General features: G+C 45.3%; 1 protein-coding gene across 1 annotated transcript in view; it reads right to left on the reverse strand.

Annotated features, from left to right (window-relative positions):
• Positions 1-15,262, reverse strand: part of jph1a (junctophilin 1a) — a 40,409-nt gene that overhangs the window by 12,848 nt on the left and 12,299 nt on the right. Inside the window, exon 4 of the mRNA XM_042068223.1 lies at positions 4,355-4,473. Coding sequence (XP_041924157.1) covers positions 4,355-4,473 — 119 coding nt within the window. The remainder of the gene's footprint in view (positions 1-4,354; positions 4,474-15,262) is intronic.

Consider the following 15,262-nt stretch of genomic DNA (forward strand, 5'->3'; position numbering starts at 1 on the left):
AGTAAACCAGCATCGGATAGTCGGCTTATATAGCCGTATAAACATTGCCATGATTACATTGTAGGAATGTAGTTGTGACAGACATACTTCCAGACATTCCTCTGGCTGATCTAGCAAATTTGAATAATAGTGCTAGCTTCAAAAGGGCTTGGTAGCCACTCTACAGCCCTGAGTCACTGGTGAAAACCATGGCTTCTGGTGGTTCCAGTCACAACAAAACCGAAGCGGGGGAATACCTGCCAGCTAAGTCTTCCTGAAGGCTTTGTTTGCGCACTTAGAGACTTTAACTGTAGCCATAGAAACAGAACTGTGCAGATCCGTTCAAACATTTATCTCTCCCCAGAAACACACCAGTCCTTTTCAGCATGGGAGAGGGGGAGGATGAAGGTGTATTCCAGTTAACAATATACAGGAAAGCAACCAGCTTAACACGAGTATCTTATTCAATATTTCAAGGAGATGCAGTTGAATATGTTGCTGAGATACATGTTTAAGCTCTGCATCATGACTTAAATTAATCAAACATAAATGTACAATAGTATCAGAATTGATTATGAAATAAATAGGTTATCATTCTGTTAAAGGAATCAAATGTCACTTTCATCTTGTAGATCTTGTCCACATTATTTGCGTGAGGTTTATTCTAGAGACTATTTAGTTTGCCTAGACTCCAAAGCAGACACAAAGGGAGTAAGGGCAAAGGTGCCATGACAGAGAGAGAGAGAGAGAGAGAGAGAGAGAGAGAGAGAGAGAGAGAGAGAGAGAGACAGGTGGAAGGGTGAGAGACAGATGGAGGGAGAGTGAGGTTTAACACATGGCAAACACCAACAGAACGAAAGCCAATTCAATAACTCGGCCAAATCATTTTGCTAGCTTAATATCATGAGCAAACATGGGTGGACCAGCAGTACACCACATAATAGCTTTGCTTCATGCCCGAGACACTCTGCCCATTGCCCATCTTTAGTAGTCATTGCCCCTCATTCAAATTAGGGCCTTGGGACTTCAGAGTGGCGTCATCCCCATCAGCCCCAGCTTGCATGACTCAGTCCAGTGACAAACCACAACCCTGCCATAGCAGGTGCTCTGGTGGTCAGACGGGCTTTGGTGCCAAGAGCCATGTGGCCCTGAGAGGCGATAAGGTGTTGTTGACGTGGCCCCCAGGGGCCCCCGCGGCCCTTATCTGAACATGAACGTGCGTGGCGTGAGCTGTATGCCTCTTTACTGGCATGGCTCACATTCCCTCTCCCGACCCTGCTGGTGATGTGACGCTACATGGCACTATGTGACGTGGGTTCAGGTTAGCGCCTTGGGTGTTATTAGGAGAGACCACTCAAGCAAGACTGAAGCTCAAACACACTTAAGCACGTTGAAAGCTCCCACACACTAACACACACACACACACTAACACACGACTGCATCTCACACACACTCACGCAGGTCTACTCACACATCTGCAGGCACATCTAACTCTCACACCTGCTCAGTAGTAGTTCAACAGTCTGCACTTCGTTGCTGTTTCCAGATTTCATTTTAGCTCCGCTTTGTTTTAGCTTACTAAGGTCTTCAGTAACACCTTACTTTAGTGGCCTGCTCACAGAGATTTGGGACTTCAGAGAAGATTCAAGTTCCTTAAGTCTTAACCATGAATTATATATATATATATATAAGTATAAGTATAAGTATATATACTCTTTTGATCCCGTGAGGGAAATTTGGTCTCTGCATTTATCCCAATCCGTGAATTAGTGAAACACACAGTGAGGTGAAGCACACACTAATCCCGGCAGCTCGGGGAGCAGTGAGGGGTTAGGTGACTTGCTCAAGGGCACTTCAGCCGCTTCCTACTGGTCGGGGTTCGAACCGGCAACCCTCCGGTCACAAGTCTGAAGCGCTAACCAGTAGGCCACAGCTACTACGAATTGTAGGCAACAGAGTGTAAACAGATAGTTTGTTAATAATCTAATCTGTGGGCGGACTCTCCAAGTAAAGTATGACCAGTTCTTTTTGGTTTGAAAACATGTACTGTATACATGTACAGTATGAACTCTCCCTGACACTGTTATGATAAACATACAGTAGAAGATTCATAGTGTGCAGCATGCACTATGGCCATATGCACTACTGAGACTTAAGGTGTATAAACGCAAACTTCTTCAAACTGATAATTCAGTGATACTATGTTATACAAAGGGCCCCTTTAGGCTTTGCATTAAAATATACTTGACTTACATATGTTACGTATACTCTATCACTGCAACCATATGCCATATATCTACAGCTTGACATTGACTATGATGAAACGTTCTTGTGTTCCATGCTGAAGGTGGTTCTAGACTTTTAGTTTGTGTACAAAGCACCTGGAATGAACCTACTGTAGCTGGGCCGGTTCAGGTTTCTGAACTGGGCCAAACCCAAATCCCATTCCACTTCCATGTTATCCACCTTCCCGTTAGCTGTGCTATAAAAAGATGCCTTGCTTTGAGAGAACAGGTGTGATGTGATGATGTGAAACACTGCTTCAACGCTCTTCACCCTGTCTGAAGTTTACAAACATAACACTGACTTACAACCTGTGGCAATGGCAGAGAAGGCCAGGCTTTAACTCTAGTTTGCTGCCTTTGAGCAAGAAAGCTGCTAAGATTCTGAGTCAGGACCTCAGTCTAAAGTCCTTTAAATACTTTTTTCTATCAAAAGGAAGCGACTTACGGAATATTTATAAAAAAAAACAAGCATTACATTATTTGGACTGTAAATTATGTGGGATGTTCCCATTGCCAACCAACAAAGTTGCTAACAGGTTAGCAACTAACAGGTTAGCAACTATGGTTTTGGGAAACGCACCCCTGAATAGTAAACGGCTCTGAAACTAATTCACCCCTGACTTGGCATGAGTCCTGTGGGGGTCCAAGAGCAAATGAGGTAAAAAGCAGGGACACATCTGCTCCAAAGCTGCCATATTACAAAGGTAAAGGTGATTGGCCTTTGAAGGTGAAACCCAGGCTGATCAATTGTCAGGTGGTGACAATTCCACAGCTCCACCTCACCTGCCAAATTATCCAGATCTTGTGCTATCTTATGCAGATCTTCCACTTAATTGTAAAGATCTTGTGTTGGAAAGATTTTATTGTTGTTTGGGTAGACATTGTGTTGTGCAGTGGGGTATACTACGAAGCACGTTAGACATATCTAGGCTATGTAGACATATCGAGGCTTGACAAAGCCTTGACTCAGGGGTATACGTTAAGTGATACTACGATTGCAGTTATGTGATATATTTGTCAAACTAGGCTTTCAGCTCAGATCTGTGCATGTTCTCGGTGTTGGGATGACTTTGGCCAATCGTGTAACGTGGAGACGCACAAGACCGCCTCTATTTAAAAACAATTACTTCCGCATTCATGAGCGATAGCTTAATCTACACTGCGGTCATTTTTTGTGTCTAACCTTTAACATCAAATAAATCAATTGTCATCAGTTGTTGTATGGTATGCACGTCCATAGTGGGATATTTGCACGCACAGCACTATTAAAGTCCATTCGAGCTCCAAAATGTTAGTAGAGGCGGAGCTCCACCTGTAAGATATATGACAGAATCCTACACGTGAGATAACTTCGTTTTTAAGACAATTGATTGGTCAGTGTGCGGTAGATTACACGATTTGAGCTATCTTAGCACATAACCTCCTCCCGACCAGGTTTGGTTGATAGCATAAGATACCATGGTGATATAGCGACACTAAAACAGATCCACTTTTGTGTCAGAGCATAGCCTGGCTTTGAGCGCAACATACCTCGCTAACCCACTAATCGAGATTCGTAGTACACCCCACAGGTCTTGTGTTGTGATGTGCAGGTCTTGTGTTGTGTTGTGCAGGTGTTGTGTTGTGCAGGACGTGTGTTGTGTTGTGCAGGTGTTGTGTTGTGTTGTGTTGTGTTGTGCAGGACTTGTGTTATGTTGTGCAGGTGTTGTGTTGTGCAAGTGTTGTGTTGCGATGTGCAGGTGTTGTGTTGTGCAGGACTTGTGTTGTGTTGTGCAGGTGTTGTGTTGTGCAGGACTTGTGTTGTGTTGTACAAGTGTTGTGTTGTGCAGGTCTTGTGTTGTGTTGTGCAGGTGTTGTGTTGTGTTGTGCAGGTGTTGTGTTGTGCAAGTGTTGTGTTTGTGCAGGACTTGTGTTGTGCTGTGCAGGTGTTGTGTTGTGTTGTGCAGGTGTTGTGTTGTGCAGGTCTTGTGTTGTGTTGTGCAGGTGTTGTGTTGTGCAGGTGTTGTGTTGTGCAGGTGTTGTGTTGTGCAGGACTTGTGTTGTGCTGTGCAGGTCTTGTGTTGTGTTGTGCAGGCTGTGCCTTAGGTTACCTGGCTGATGGAAGCTTGGGGAGAGCTCTCTGGCCACTGATCTGGCCAGGTCAGAGTCATGGAGGGCTGCCAGAGCTGCCTGGTCAGCTGCTTCACTCTTGGTTCGTGCATGAGCGGTCCTGTGGCGATGAGTGCCAACACACACACACACACACACACACACACAGACAGACAGACAGACAGACAGACAGACAAAAAAGAGAGAAAGAGAGAGAGAAAGGATTAGATAAGGAACATCTTGTCATATATATAGACATTTGACAGTGGCAACACATGAGATGCTTTACTCAAAACTTATTTTACTACAAAATGAATCATTATTCAGGAGGGGAGTAAAAAGCAATTCATTAAGCAACCAATTCCACTGGAGCTCCAAGCGGTTGTGTACACGCAGCCTTACAACACTGTTTACAGCTCTTCGAGTCACGGTAAAATGTCATTTTTGGTACATAGCTAATGTAGATACACTTATGGTGTGGGTGGTTGCGTTTCTTTAGGAGTCCGCCGTCTTGGTTTGTATAGAAATGGATATTAAGTGACACATACACGCAAGACGGCGGAAATACGGGACCGACGGTATTAGGGGGAGTTCCGATACATACATGTGGTCATAGTGACCTTGAACTTTGACCTCCAAAATCAGTTCATCTTAGAGTCCAAGTAAATATTCATACCAAATTTGAAGAACATGCCTCAAGGGGTTTTTGAGACATCACATTCACGAGAATGGGCCATATGTATGTCGTCACAGTGACCTTGCATTTTGGCCTGTAACATCTAATTAATTCCAATCCAGAGTTCAATTGGATATTCATACCAAATTTGAAGCACGTGCCTTGAGGTGTTCTTGATATGTCTCGTCCACGAGAGAGGTTGACTAACAGACGTCTGGACATACGTACATACGGACTCAAAAACATGCTGCCTCCAGCCATCATAAACACCGGTGTGGAGGCATAAAAATCCAATAATAGAGGGAACAAAGACATTTTTCCTTACTATGGATTATTTTACAGGCTGAGAAATCTGTGTAGTACAACTGCGAAAAAAAAGTCTCATCTTTGTTCAGCAAGTGCTGATGCAGCACTTCACCAACTCAGCAAAAATATTACCCTTCTAAGACCAGAACTGCTGAATGTATTAGGCCAGCACTTTGCCAGCCAAGATTTTGCCACCAGCCGTTAGGCAGTCAGTATGTCTGTACGTATTCAAATCCTCCACGCAGAGCAGACACAAACAAGCAAAACGGAAAATAGATGACAAAGATTGTGCAACATGTGACATATGTGATATGGCCTGGTATCATCATCAGGCCAGAAGCGATATGCAGGCCTTGTCTGGAGGCTTTTGTTATGTAACAATAATGGTTATGAATGCCTACATCTGCTGGTATCTAATACATGTTGGTTGTTCAGGGTGAATCATACGTTTGCCGTTTACTGGCCAATCATCTATGCTGGATGATTAATCAGTCTGTGCATGTGTGGGAATTCAAAGTTTCTGTTATTGTCATTTTATCATTCACTTGCATACAATCAATAATTAAATAAATGGTTCTCCTGGACAGTGTGATATTTTAATTGATAATTAAAATTGATAATTTAAAAAAATAAATCGAAATAAAATAAATCGCAAAAAACAAAAACGTGTATTTAAGCCTGTATGTCTGTGTATACTGACCATCTGTGTTTTGCGCATATGCCACTTTTGAGCATGGTTTTTGAGTGAATGTGTGTATGCGCACGCGTGTGGGTGTGTGTGTGTGTGTGTGTGAGTGTGTAGTAGTGCATTCCGAGTGCACACTCCTGTCCGCTGGGTCACGCTCGGTGTTGACCCCCGCCCTCCTGTCAAATCCAAATCCTGCTTTTCCAAATGGATGGGAAGGAGGGGATCCGCCAAAGCACTTAATCCAGTCTAGAGGCCGCAGCAGAGGGCCGACTCCCTCTCCACACGGCACTCACGCACACCCACCCAACAGCAGCAGTAGCAATTGCACATAGCATCACACAGCAACAGCTGCAGTAGCAATAGCACATAGCATCACACAGCAACAGCTACAGTAGCAATAGCACATAGCATCACACAGCAACAGCTGCAGTAGCGCATAGCAGCACACATCACCGGCTGCATCCACTCACAGCAGCACACAGCTGCTAAGACAGGCAGCAGCTACCTGCTATAAGTATTATGCTAACTGCTTTAATAATCTTCAAATCTAAGGGTAAAATAAACACTATAAGGTGTGGGATAACTTGCTGTTTTTCAACTTTTACATTATTCACATAACTGAAATTGGGAAATAGAGTAAAATGTGAGCAGTGTTTTTAGTTTTCAGACAGGCTGAGTGGTTAAAGGTTTTGACACTATATCTTTCACACATGTGCTGACTGAAATGTGTTTAATATGTATGAAGAGCAGCATCAGCAGGAGATGGGGACACTATGGTGTCTAGCTTTGGGTTCACAGACACAACAGCCAGTGTCTATTTGCAGTTCACAGACAGGTAATTCTGAATCAGTTAACAATTTAACTACCCTGTAAAAGGTAAAGGGGAATACAAAACAACCCATGGTGTTACTGAATAGAGCCATCTCTCTTCTCTACAGCGCACACTATGATCAATCACTCATGACAAACTTTCACATTGGTAGAGAATCAGTGTTTGGCCAACACATCAACTACCAGACTGTGTCGATGAACAGTGTCATTCTCAGCGCTGAGGAAATCCAACATGGTCTTGTGTTATGTGACTTGGAGCTGAACAACAGAGTGAGAGTCAGCGGGAGCCATGTCGCTAGAGTTGCCGCTGACATAAGAGAAGGTGGCTTTACTAGGCACACAGGAACTGAGAGGGGTGACCTGGTTCACAAATCTCCTGCAAGCCAGCATAGACACACACACACACACACACACACACACACACACACACACACACACACATATATATACACACACAATCATTTCCATCCCCCTCTTCCCAGAGAAAGAAAGAGAGATAGAGACAGAAAGAGAAAGAGAGAGAAATAAAGAAAGACAGAGAGAGAGAGAGAGAGAGAGAGAGAGAGAGAGAGAGAGAGAGAGAGAGAGAGAGAGAGAGAGAGAGAGAGAGGTTCTCTGGGCTATGTGCCATGCATTACAGGGGAATGGGGGATTTTTATTCCTTTTTTGCCAGGCTTACTCCAGCTGAACTAATTACGCAACACAGCATCAAAAAGGACAAAATATAAATTCCATCAAACGGAGGAGATTAAAGCTTTCTCTTTCATTTCTCTGTGCTGCTACAGGAACTCACCCCAAAGAGCGATAGAGATGGGAAGAGAGGTAAAGGAGAAGAGAGAAGGGGAGTTGAAGAGTTGAAAATGACACAGGGGAAGAGTGGAGATGAGAGGAGCTGGTAGACAGAGTGGAGTGGAGCAGAGTGGAGAATATTAAGGGGACACTTTAGGAGAGGAACGACACAGTGATAAATAAGTAGGGTGAAGAACAAAGGAGGAACCAGCATGCAGGGAAGAAGGGAGGAAAAGAGGACTGGGCAAGAGAGAAAACGAGAGGAGAAGAGAGAATGCAGTAGAAAGGAGAGAATGATAGAAGATTGTGGAAAAGAGGAGTAGTGAGAGGAATGGCGAGGGGAGGAGAGGCAAGGCACCGGCCGGGTGAGCTGAGGTAAGAAGATGAGTGGAGAGGAGGAGTGGTGGAGAAAAGAGAAACGAGGGGGAAAGGATAAAAGCTGGACACAGCGCTACTCAGAGGAGAAAAACACCACTGAGTGTCCAGCTGGTATGCATATCAGCCTGGGCAAAGCTTAACACAGAAATATCCTCTTCAGCTTTTTTTTTTCTATTTTCCACGGGCTGCCTGTTTTTAGCTGAGGCCGTTGGCCTCTGCCACTGTCGCAGGCAGACTGATGGATGTCGGCTTTTATCGCTCCTTCAGAGGCCTCGGACGGATGGACACAGAGCCCGGCCTGTTTCGGTTCGGGATGCTTGGCAGGGCAGGAGGGGGGGGGGGGGGGGGGGGCATGGGGTGTGGGGCTTAGGGGTGGATTAAAGATGTATGACTGGCCATATGCTCAGGGAGAGCCCGGTTTGGGACGGACCCGAAATTAGACTTCGCTAGGGATGAAATGAAACATGGCCACGGACAGAATAAGACATGGCCAGGGAATACACGCCATGCTGGCGCGCACGAAGAGGAGAGCCTGACAGCACTAATGGCCACTGACCAGTCACTCTATTAAACACATCCGTTCGTGCACACACACACACACACACACACACACACACACACACACACACACACACACACACACACACACACACACACACACACACACACACACACAGAAGCTGCCAAACACGCACACCAAACACAGACACACACACACAGACACACACAAGCACACACACAAAGTCACTGTAAAATAGGACACACACACTTAGGCTAAACCAAAGGGTCTTTTTTCTGTTTCCAAAGGCATCTGGTGGAATTTGCGGGCTACAGTGTATGACCACTAGCAGGGCAGGAAGTGATGTAAGTTTTTCCGAGCACCCAGATGGGATGCCTTTGAGCCTGGGTCGCCTCCAGGGCGAGGGCGGCAGGAAGTCGGCGAGGAGACCACGGCGTCAGGTGTAGGGTCTACGTGCCAGTCCCTTCAAAGAGCTTCTGCTATTTCACACCTTACTCGCACACGCTTTGTGAAAGAGCTGGCGCCTCTGTCGACAAATCTGCAGCCGTTCAGTCATGCAGTGCAGTCACTTGTCAAGCGATGCCATTCACTCCTGTGCTTTTTTCCCACGACAGGTGAGGCGGCTCATTAGATAGCCAACACTGAGGCCAAACCCAAACTCATGTCTCTTTTTGAGTCAGTGTGGACTGGAGACAATGATGTCAGTTGGAATGTGAGGTAACTACGTCTGCCAGAGTCAGAGGAAAGTGAGTTGAACTTAACTATGCCATTCCTCTGTCTGTAACTTGTGAGGTAACATTGTATGTAACCTGTACGGAATCTCAGCCTGTAACTCGTAAGGAAACTCAGTCTGTAGATTGTGAGATGATGAAGTCCTCAGAGTCTGTGAAATATGAGGTCATTTAGTCTGAACAGTAAGAATATGAGGATAGTGAGGTAATTAAGAGTTACAGCTAGGCTACACTGGGTGTGCAATTTAACCTCACCGTTCGTAGGGCATAAAAATAGTTTTAGAAAATAGCCAGTTCCATTAATTTTATTGGAAGCTAATTGTTGAAGCATACGCTCCATGAAAGGAATGCTTCAGTGTGTCTGGCCTAGCCTACCAGTGAAAGTCTGTTAACTCTACCAGAGTGCATGAAAATGTGAGACAGAGCAGCTCTTCATGTCATTACGTGGTGGAGAAAACACTGTGCACCCAGTCTCTTCAACACTCTTTTCCCCTCCTTGGAGACTGCATGAATTCTCTGTCTTTTTTGCACTCCGTCACCATCTCTTTCTCTCATCTTGTTCTCTCTCTCTGCCAAAATAGACTTTAGAGTATTTAAAACCATAGTAGTATGTCTGCTTACTGTCCTGTCCAGTACTGTCCTACCCCCCCCCCCCCCCCCCCCCATCTTACTGACTTCTTAAATTTCGAACCCCCCCCCCCCCCCCCCCCGGGCTCCACCTGTCCCAGCACGCACTTGCAGACACGCAGACCCAGGGCCAGAACGGGGCCAGCGCTGGGACCAGCAGGAGGCTGGAATGCACACCGGTTTCTTTGCATACCAGATCGAATACCCCCCCCCCCTCCCCATCAACCACCCCAATCGTTTTGAGCCCTGTCCACTCACCCCATCTCAGTTCCATCCACAAGCCATACAGGAGGACCCCCCCCTTGCCAAACACACACCCTACTGGGTCTCCCCTTCCCAAAATTCTCACCAAAAAAGGGGGAAGAAGGTGTCAAATTTAAAAGGTGAGGGTTATAAGAATCTGAACAGCACAATGTACGGACATAAATCTGCTTCCCAATTAGGGGTAAAACTCAATCCCCATAACACTCTATCCCCATGCAGAATGTGGAGGACATCCTGCTGCCCGCTTCAGCATGGGGAAAATGTGTATGTGACTCTGTGAGTGGGCACTGGGCATTAGGAGGACACAATCTGTGTCCCCACTTTAGGCAGAATTTTAACTCCAATTCAAATACATGGGCTGTGAACGTGGGCGACAGCTTGCGTATGTCCAGTAGAGTGGTTTGGTCTCGACGCCTCAGTAGTTCAGTTGACGAGAGCTGACACTGGTGAGAGCGCAGGGGACCAAGTGACTGGAAGAGGACACTGGGCTACTAATTTGATAACAGGAACAGTCATCCTAAATCATCAAGACGTCTGTTTCCAACAACCCAATTGACATGAAGGTTGTCATGGCTCTCTAGGCATCAAGGAGGCCACAAATGATGTAACAGTGATTCTGTAAGTCATTATTCGGATCTATATCTGGAACACACACACACAAACACACACACACACACACACATACATACACACACACACACACACACACACACACACACACACACACACACACACACACACACACAGGGTCTACAATCCAAAGGGATGATCTCAATCCTCAGTAATTGCTTACAGGGTTTTATGTGGCACAACACATAACAAAATTCTACACAATTAGCACGACCGCTGCACTCTTCTCTCCCCGTGCTCAGACTGCGGTTGGGTTTCAGGCCCGTGCTCATTCAGGATTACTTAAGCATGACTAACACCATCACTGACTAGCGAAAAACCCAACACCAACCAAATTATGCCCCAATTATTTATGCGGCGGATGACAAGGACTTATTCATTTACAAATGAATGTCACTGCGCATTGATTTAGCCTACCAGCCTGTGGGAGGTAGCCTGCCTGTCACAAACCCAGCCCAGCACTCGGAATGCCTCTCAGGGTGGCAGCTGGACTTGAAAGCTGAACGAACTGAATTCTGGTTGACCTCTGCGTATGAAAAGGGCCCTTTGAGCTCCCGTAACGTTGAGCGATGAGCGCCTCTGTGGAGAAGTGCGCTGGAGACGAGGGGGCCGGCCGCACGAGGAACTGGACCGAGGCCAGGCTACCTTAACGGCTCCCGCAGCTTTTCATAGGTAATGAATAGACCTGGCAGGCAGCAGAACAAAGGGAGTGGAGGTAAAACTGGGTGAACAATGAAGCTGTGGCCAGCGCGCTTCTACATCAAGCCTCAGGGGGCCTCAGCAAAGACCTTTTTAAGTCACTGAAGAATGCAGTCAGCATTTTTTCTGAGTTATTGTCTATCTATTTTCCAAGCACAGAACAAGGACTGTTCCTGATGACCAAGAGACTTACGATAATTGTCCAAGTCTCTTGTATTATAATAATTACAATAACTTATATAGTGAGGCTCCTATGTAGACGAGTGGGACTCTGGAATGAATCCAGATCATGCGTACTCAAAATAGCAAATGCTAATAAGTTAGATATTAGTGAAGGCTTTCAAACAGTTTTCTGGGTTCACTGCAAGCATTTGTGACCACATGGGTAAGGAGGTAGTTGGATGGATTTTGAGGAAAGGGTTGCAATTTTAATCAAACAATTTGGAAAATTTAAGCAAAAATGTAATATGTTTAAAAACTACTTTGTTGAATTAGAATGCAAAACAGGTCAGGCCAATGTCTGCTCCAGAATTCACAGATAATTGGTTTTTCAGTGGTGGTCAGCAGACATCACCATGTTGCAGGACATGAAGGAGGCAATTTAGTGACAATACATTTCGTCTACTGCAGTTTTGTCTATGAAGCTTCGTTTTTTTTTACTAGTGGACAGTGCTACAACAGATCTTCTGAATAGGTCACACAGAGGAAACAAACTCAAGGGAGTTACAGCAGCCTAAAGCCCCCTTGACATGGGCAGATGCTTCATTCTGAGAACTGTTGTGAAAATCGGCATGTATTAGTCTAAATGGAAAATACCCAGAGCAGTGACATTTACCACGGATTAAAGACATAATCCCTGCTGACGTACTCATGCTGGACACAGTCATGGACCCTTTCCTTAAAAGAGCCATGGGACCTACCTGACCACTCTCTTTGGGGGCAAGTGTGTGTGTGTGTGTGTGTGTGTGTGTGTGTGCGTGTTTAAGTCTCATATTGGTTGTGTGTGTGTGTGTTTGTGTGTATATATGGTTCTGTGTATATATGTATCTATGAGACAAAGAAAAAGAAAAACATTTCAACACTGCAAAAAAAAACCTTCACTATTGCAATGATGTCAATGTAATAGTTGACAAATGTGCCAAATCAAACCAAATTCAGGTTTACTATCAGCACGCACTTATGAGAGTATGAGAGGGTTTGTTTCAGGGGAAAGCTGACTTAGCATTCTGCGTAGTGCTCCATTTCAGCTAAATATTCGCTGACGATACGAAAGCCATCGAGGGATCGCAATCGAGGCAAGTGCTGGGGCCTCTTTCTCTCTCTCTCCCTCCTACCAACCCAGATCTGACAGGGGATGCATTGCGTTTTGTCAACACCAGACATTCTGACTGAAAGGACCAGACAGCTGAGCACAGTTTAAAATAAGATGTTGAGACCGGGCAAGTCTAACCGTCGTGTTGAGGAACCCACTGAATCTGCAGAACCCTCAGGAAGAGCAGGCTAACTCTGCGCTAGATCCACACAGGGGTCTCTCTGAATCCCTCTCGAGTCAACTGCTTGCTACCCATGACGGTGGCTGACTCTAAGACACATCTGAGCGGTTGTGAGCCAGATCAGAGGCAGTCAAACGGCCAAAGACAGAGGTGACTAACCTGGCTTCAGGAAGTATAAGTCCAACGAGACATTAGTTCTAACCATTCACAAAACCAGCTGATTCCACCTTGCACAACTCTTCAGCCAGATAGATAAGCTAATTAGTGAGATCCTAGGTAGAGCCCATATATGGTAGGACTTTTACTTTCTGAACCTGGGCTTCCCCATCTCTGGTTGAGGGTCCATTTATGCAACATGGCCATATTCTCATCATCATTCTTTACCAATACCAGGTTGTGGAGAGGCATTGAAAATGTGAAAATATTAAAGGGGTTGTTCAGGATTTTGGACATAGGACCTCATTTCCAAGTAAGCGAGTGTGTTATTTATCAGTGGAGACCGTTTTCAACACGTTTTATCCAGTCCTTCTAATTGCAGAGTTCGCAGGTGCTAGACTAGCGCAAGTCAACGGTATGTGTTAGCCTGCCACTAAAAACAGTCTTACCCACTCCAAAGTACACCCGAGGCAAATAAATTATAACGCCAGACTATCGATGTAAATGTCTGTTGATAGTTTTATTTCTAACATTATTCTATCCTTGCATTTCAACGATCGCATTACATTTTGAGGGACTAGTTTCTTAGCAGCGGCGGAATTATACTTGCTCCGGTTAGTAGTACTACGCCGAAAAGTAAACAGTAAAGCGCACTCCAATGGGGATACCTAGTAGCAAAGAGTATAGAAGTAACTTCTATACTCTTTGCTAGTAGTAGCCTTGGTAATATCAGTCCGCCGCTGAGTTACTTAAATGAATACTACCAACTTCAGGGAACAAAGTATAACTATTGCAGCGCGATGCAAGGGTAGTTGTATTTCTTACACTATTCTATCAACACAGACATTTACATCGATTGTCTGGAATTTGCCTCGGGTGTACTTTGGAGTGGGTAAGACTGTTTTTAGTGGCAGGCTAACACATACCGTTGACTTGCGCTAGCCTAGCACCTGCGAACTCTACAATTAGAAGGACTGGATGAAACGTGTTGAAAAAGGTCTCCACTGATAAATATCACACTTGCTTACTTGGAAATGAGGTCCTATGTCCAAAATCCTGAACCACATACTGCCTTTATTGACGCTTTGATCTAGTTGTTATGTTTTTCATTACTTTATAACTGAATGTCTGTATTTTTGTCAGTGCACAAGAAAAGGAAGTTAAGAGGTTATGAGCCACTGTGCTGCATAGTGTATAATGTTCAATAGTCTCAATGTTTAGTCTCAGAAAGGAATGTCCAGCTGCACGTTTATGGGCAAATCATATGGGAAATAGGGAATGTCTCATTACTACATCCTGTCTGTCTATATCTGTGTGTGTGTGTGTGTGTATCTGTGTGTTTGTGAGTGTGTGTGTATCTGTGTGTTTGTGTGTGTGTGTGTGTGTGTGTGTGTGTGTGTGTGTGTGTGTGTGTGTGAGTGTGCTTCTGTGTGTCAGAGAGCGTAAGTAAAGTAAATGAGCTCTCTGCCTCTCTGCTCCGCCTCCACTAATGTGGAAAACCGGAGCAAGGATGACAAGCTGACTGGAGCCGTCGTCATGACAACCATCCACCACTCGAGCAGGCAGGCAGGTCGAATGCATCATCGGGTGCGTGTAGACCAGGGGGTCCCGCATACACACAAACATGCACACGCACAAATGTGTCTACATACACACGGAGAAATAATCATACACACACACACACACACACACACACATGCACACTTTGTGTACACACGCCACCAGGAAGTAGACCTATCAGGTACTATAACCCAAATGTGCCTTACTTCCCACACAGCCCACACACACACACACACACATGCACACACAGACTCTTATGTGTTATCACAAACACACTAAGCATGTATAAACGCACAAATGCACTCGCACACATTGAAACAGGCACTCACATAGTTCCACACACAGACAGATCTTCCAGCGGAGCTGGATGTCTTTTGCGCTCCATTAAACCGCTGTGCTCGACATCCGGCTGGAGGAAAGGTCACATCGCCTGGCAACAGATCGCCATGGCTTCAGCAGTGGTTTTAATGAGGGTGAGAGTAACTCAGCCCTCGCCCCATCCCACTGCACTCAAACACACACACACACACACACACACACACACATACACACACTGGGACAC

Source organism: Alosa sapidissima, chromosome 17 (assembly GCF_018492685.1).
Source record: "Alosa sapidissima isolate fAloSap1 chromosome 17, fAloSap1.pri, whole genome shotgun sequence".
Taxonomy (NCBI): Eukaryota; Metazoa; Chordata; class Actinopteri; order Clupeiformes; family Clupeidae; genus Alosa; species Alosa sapidissima.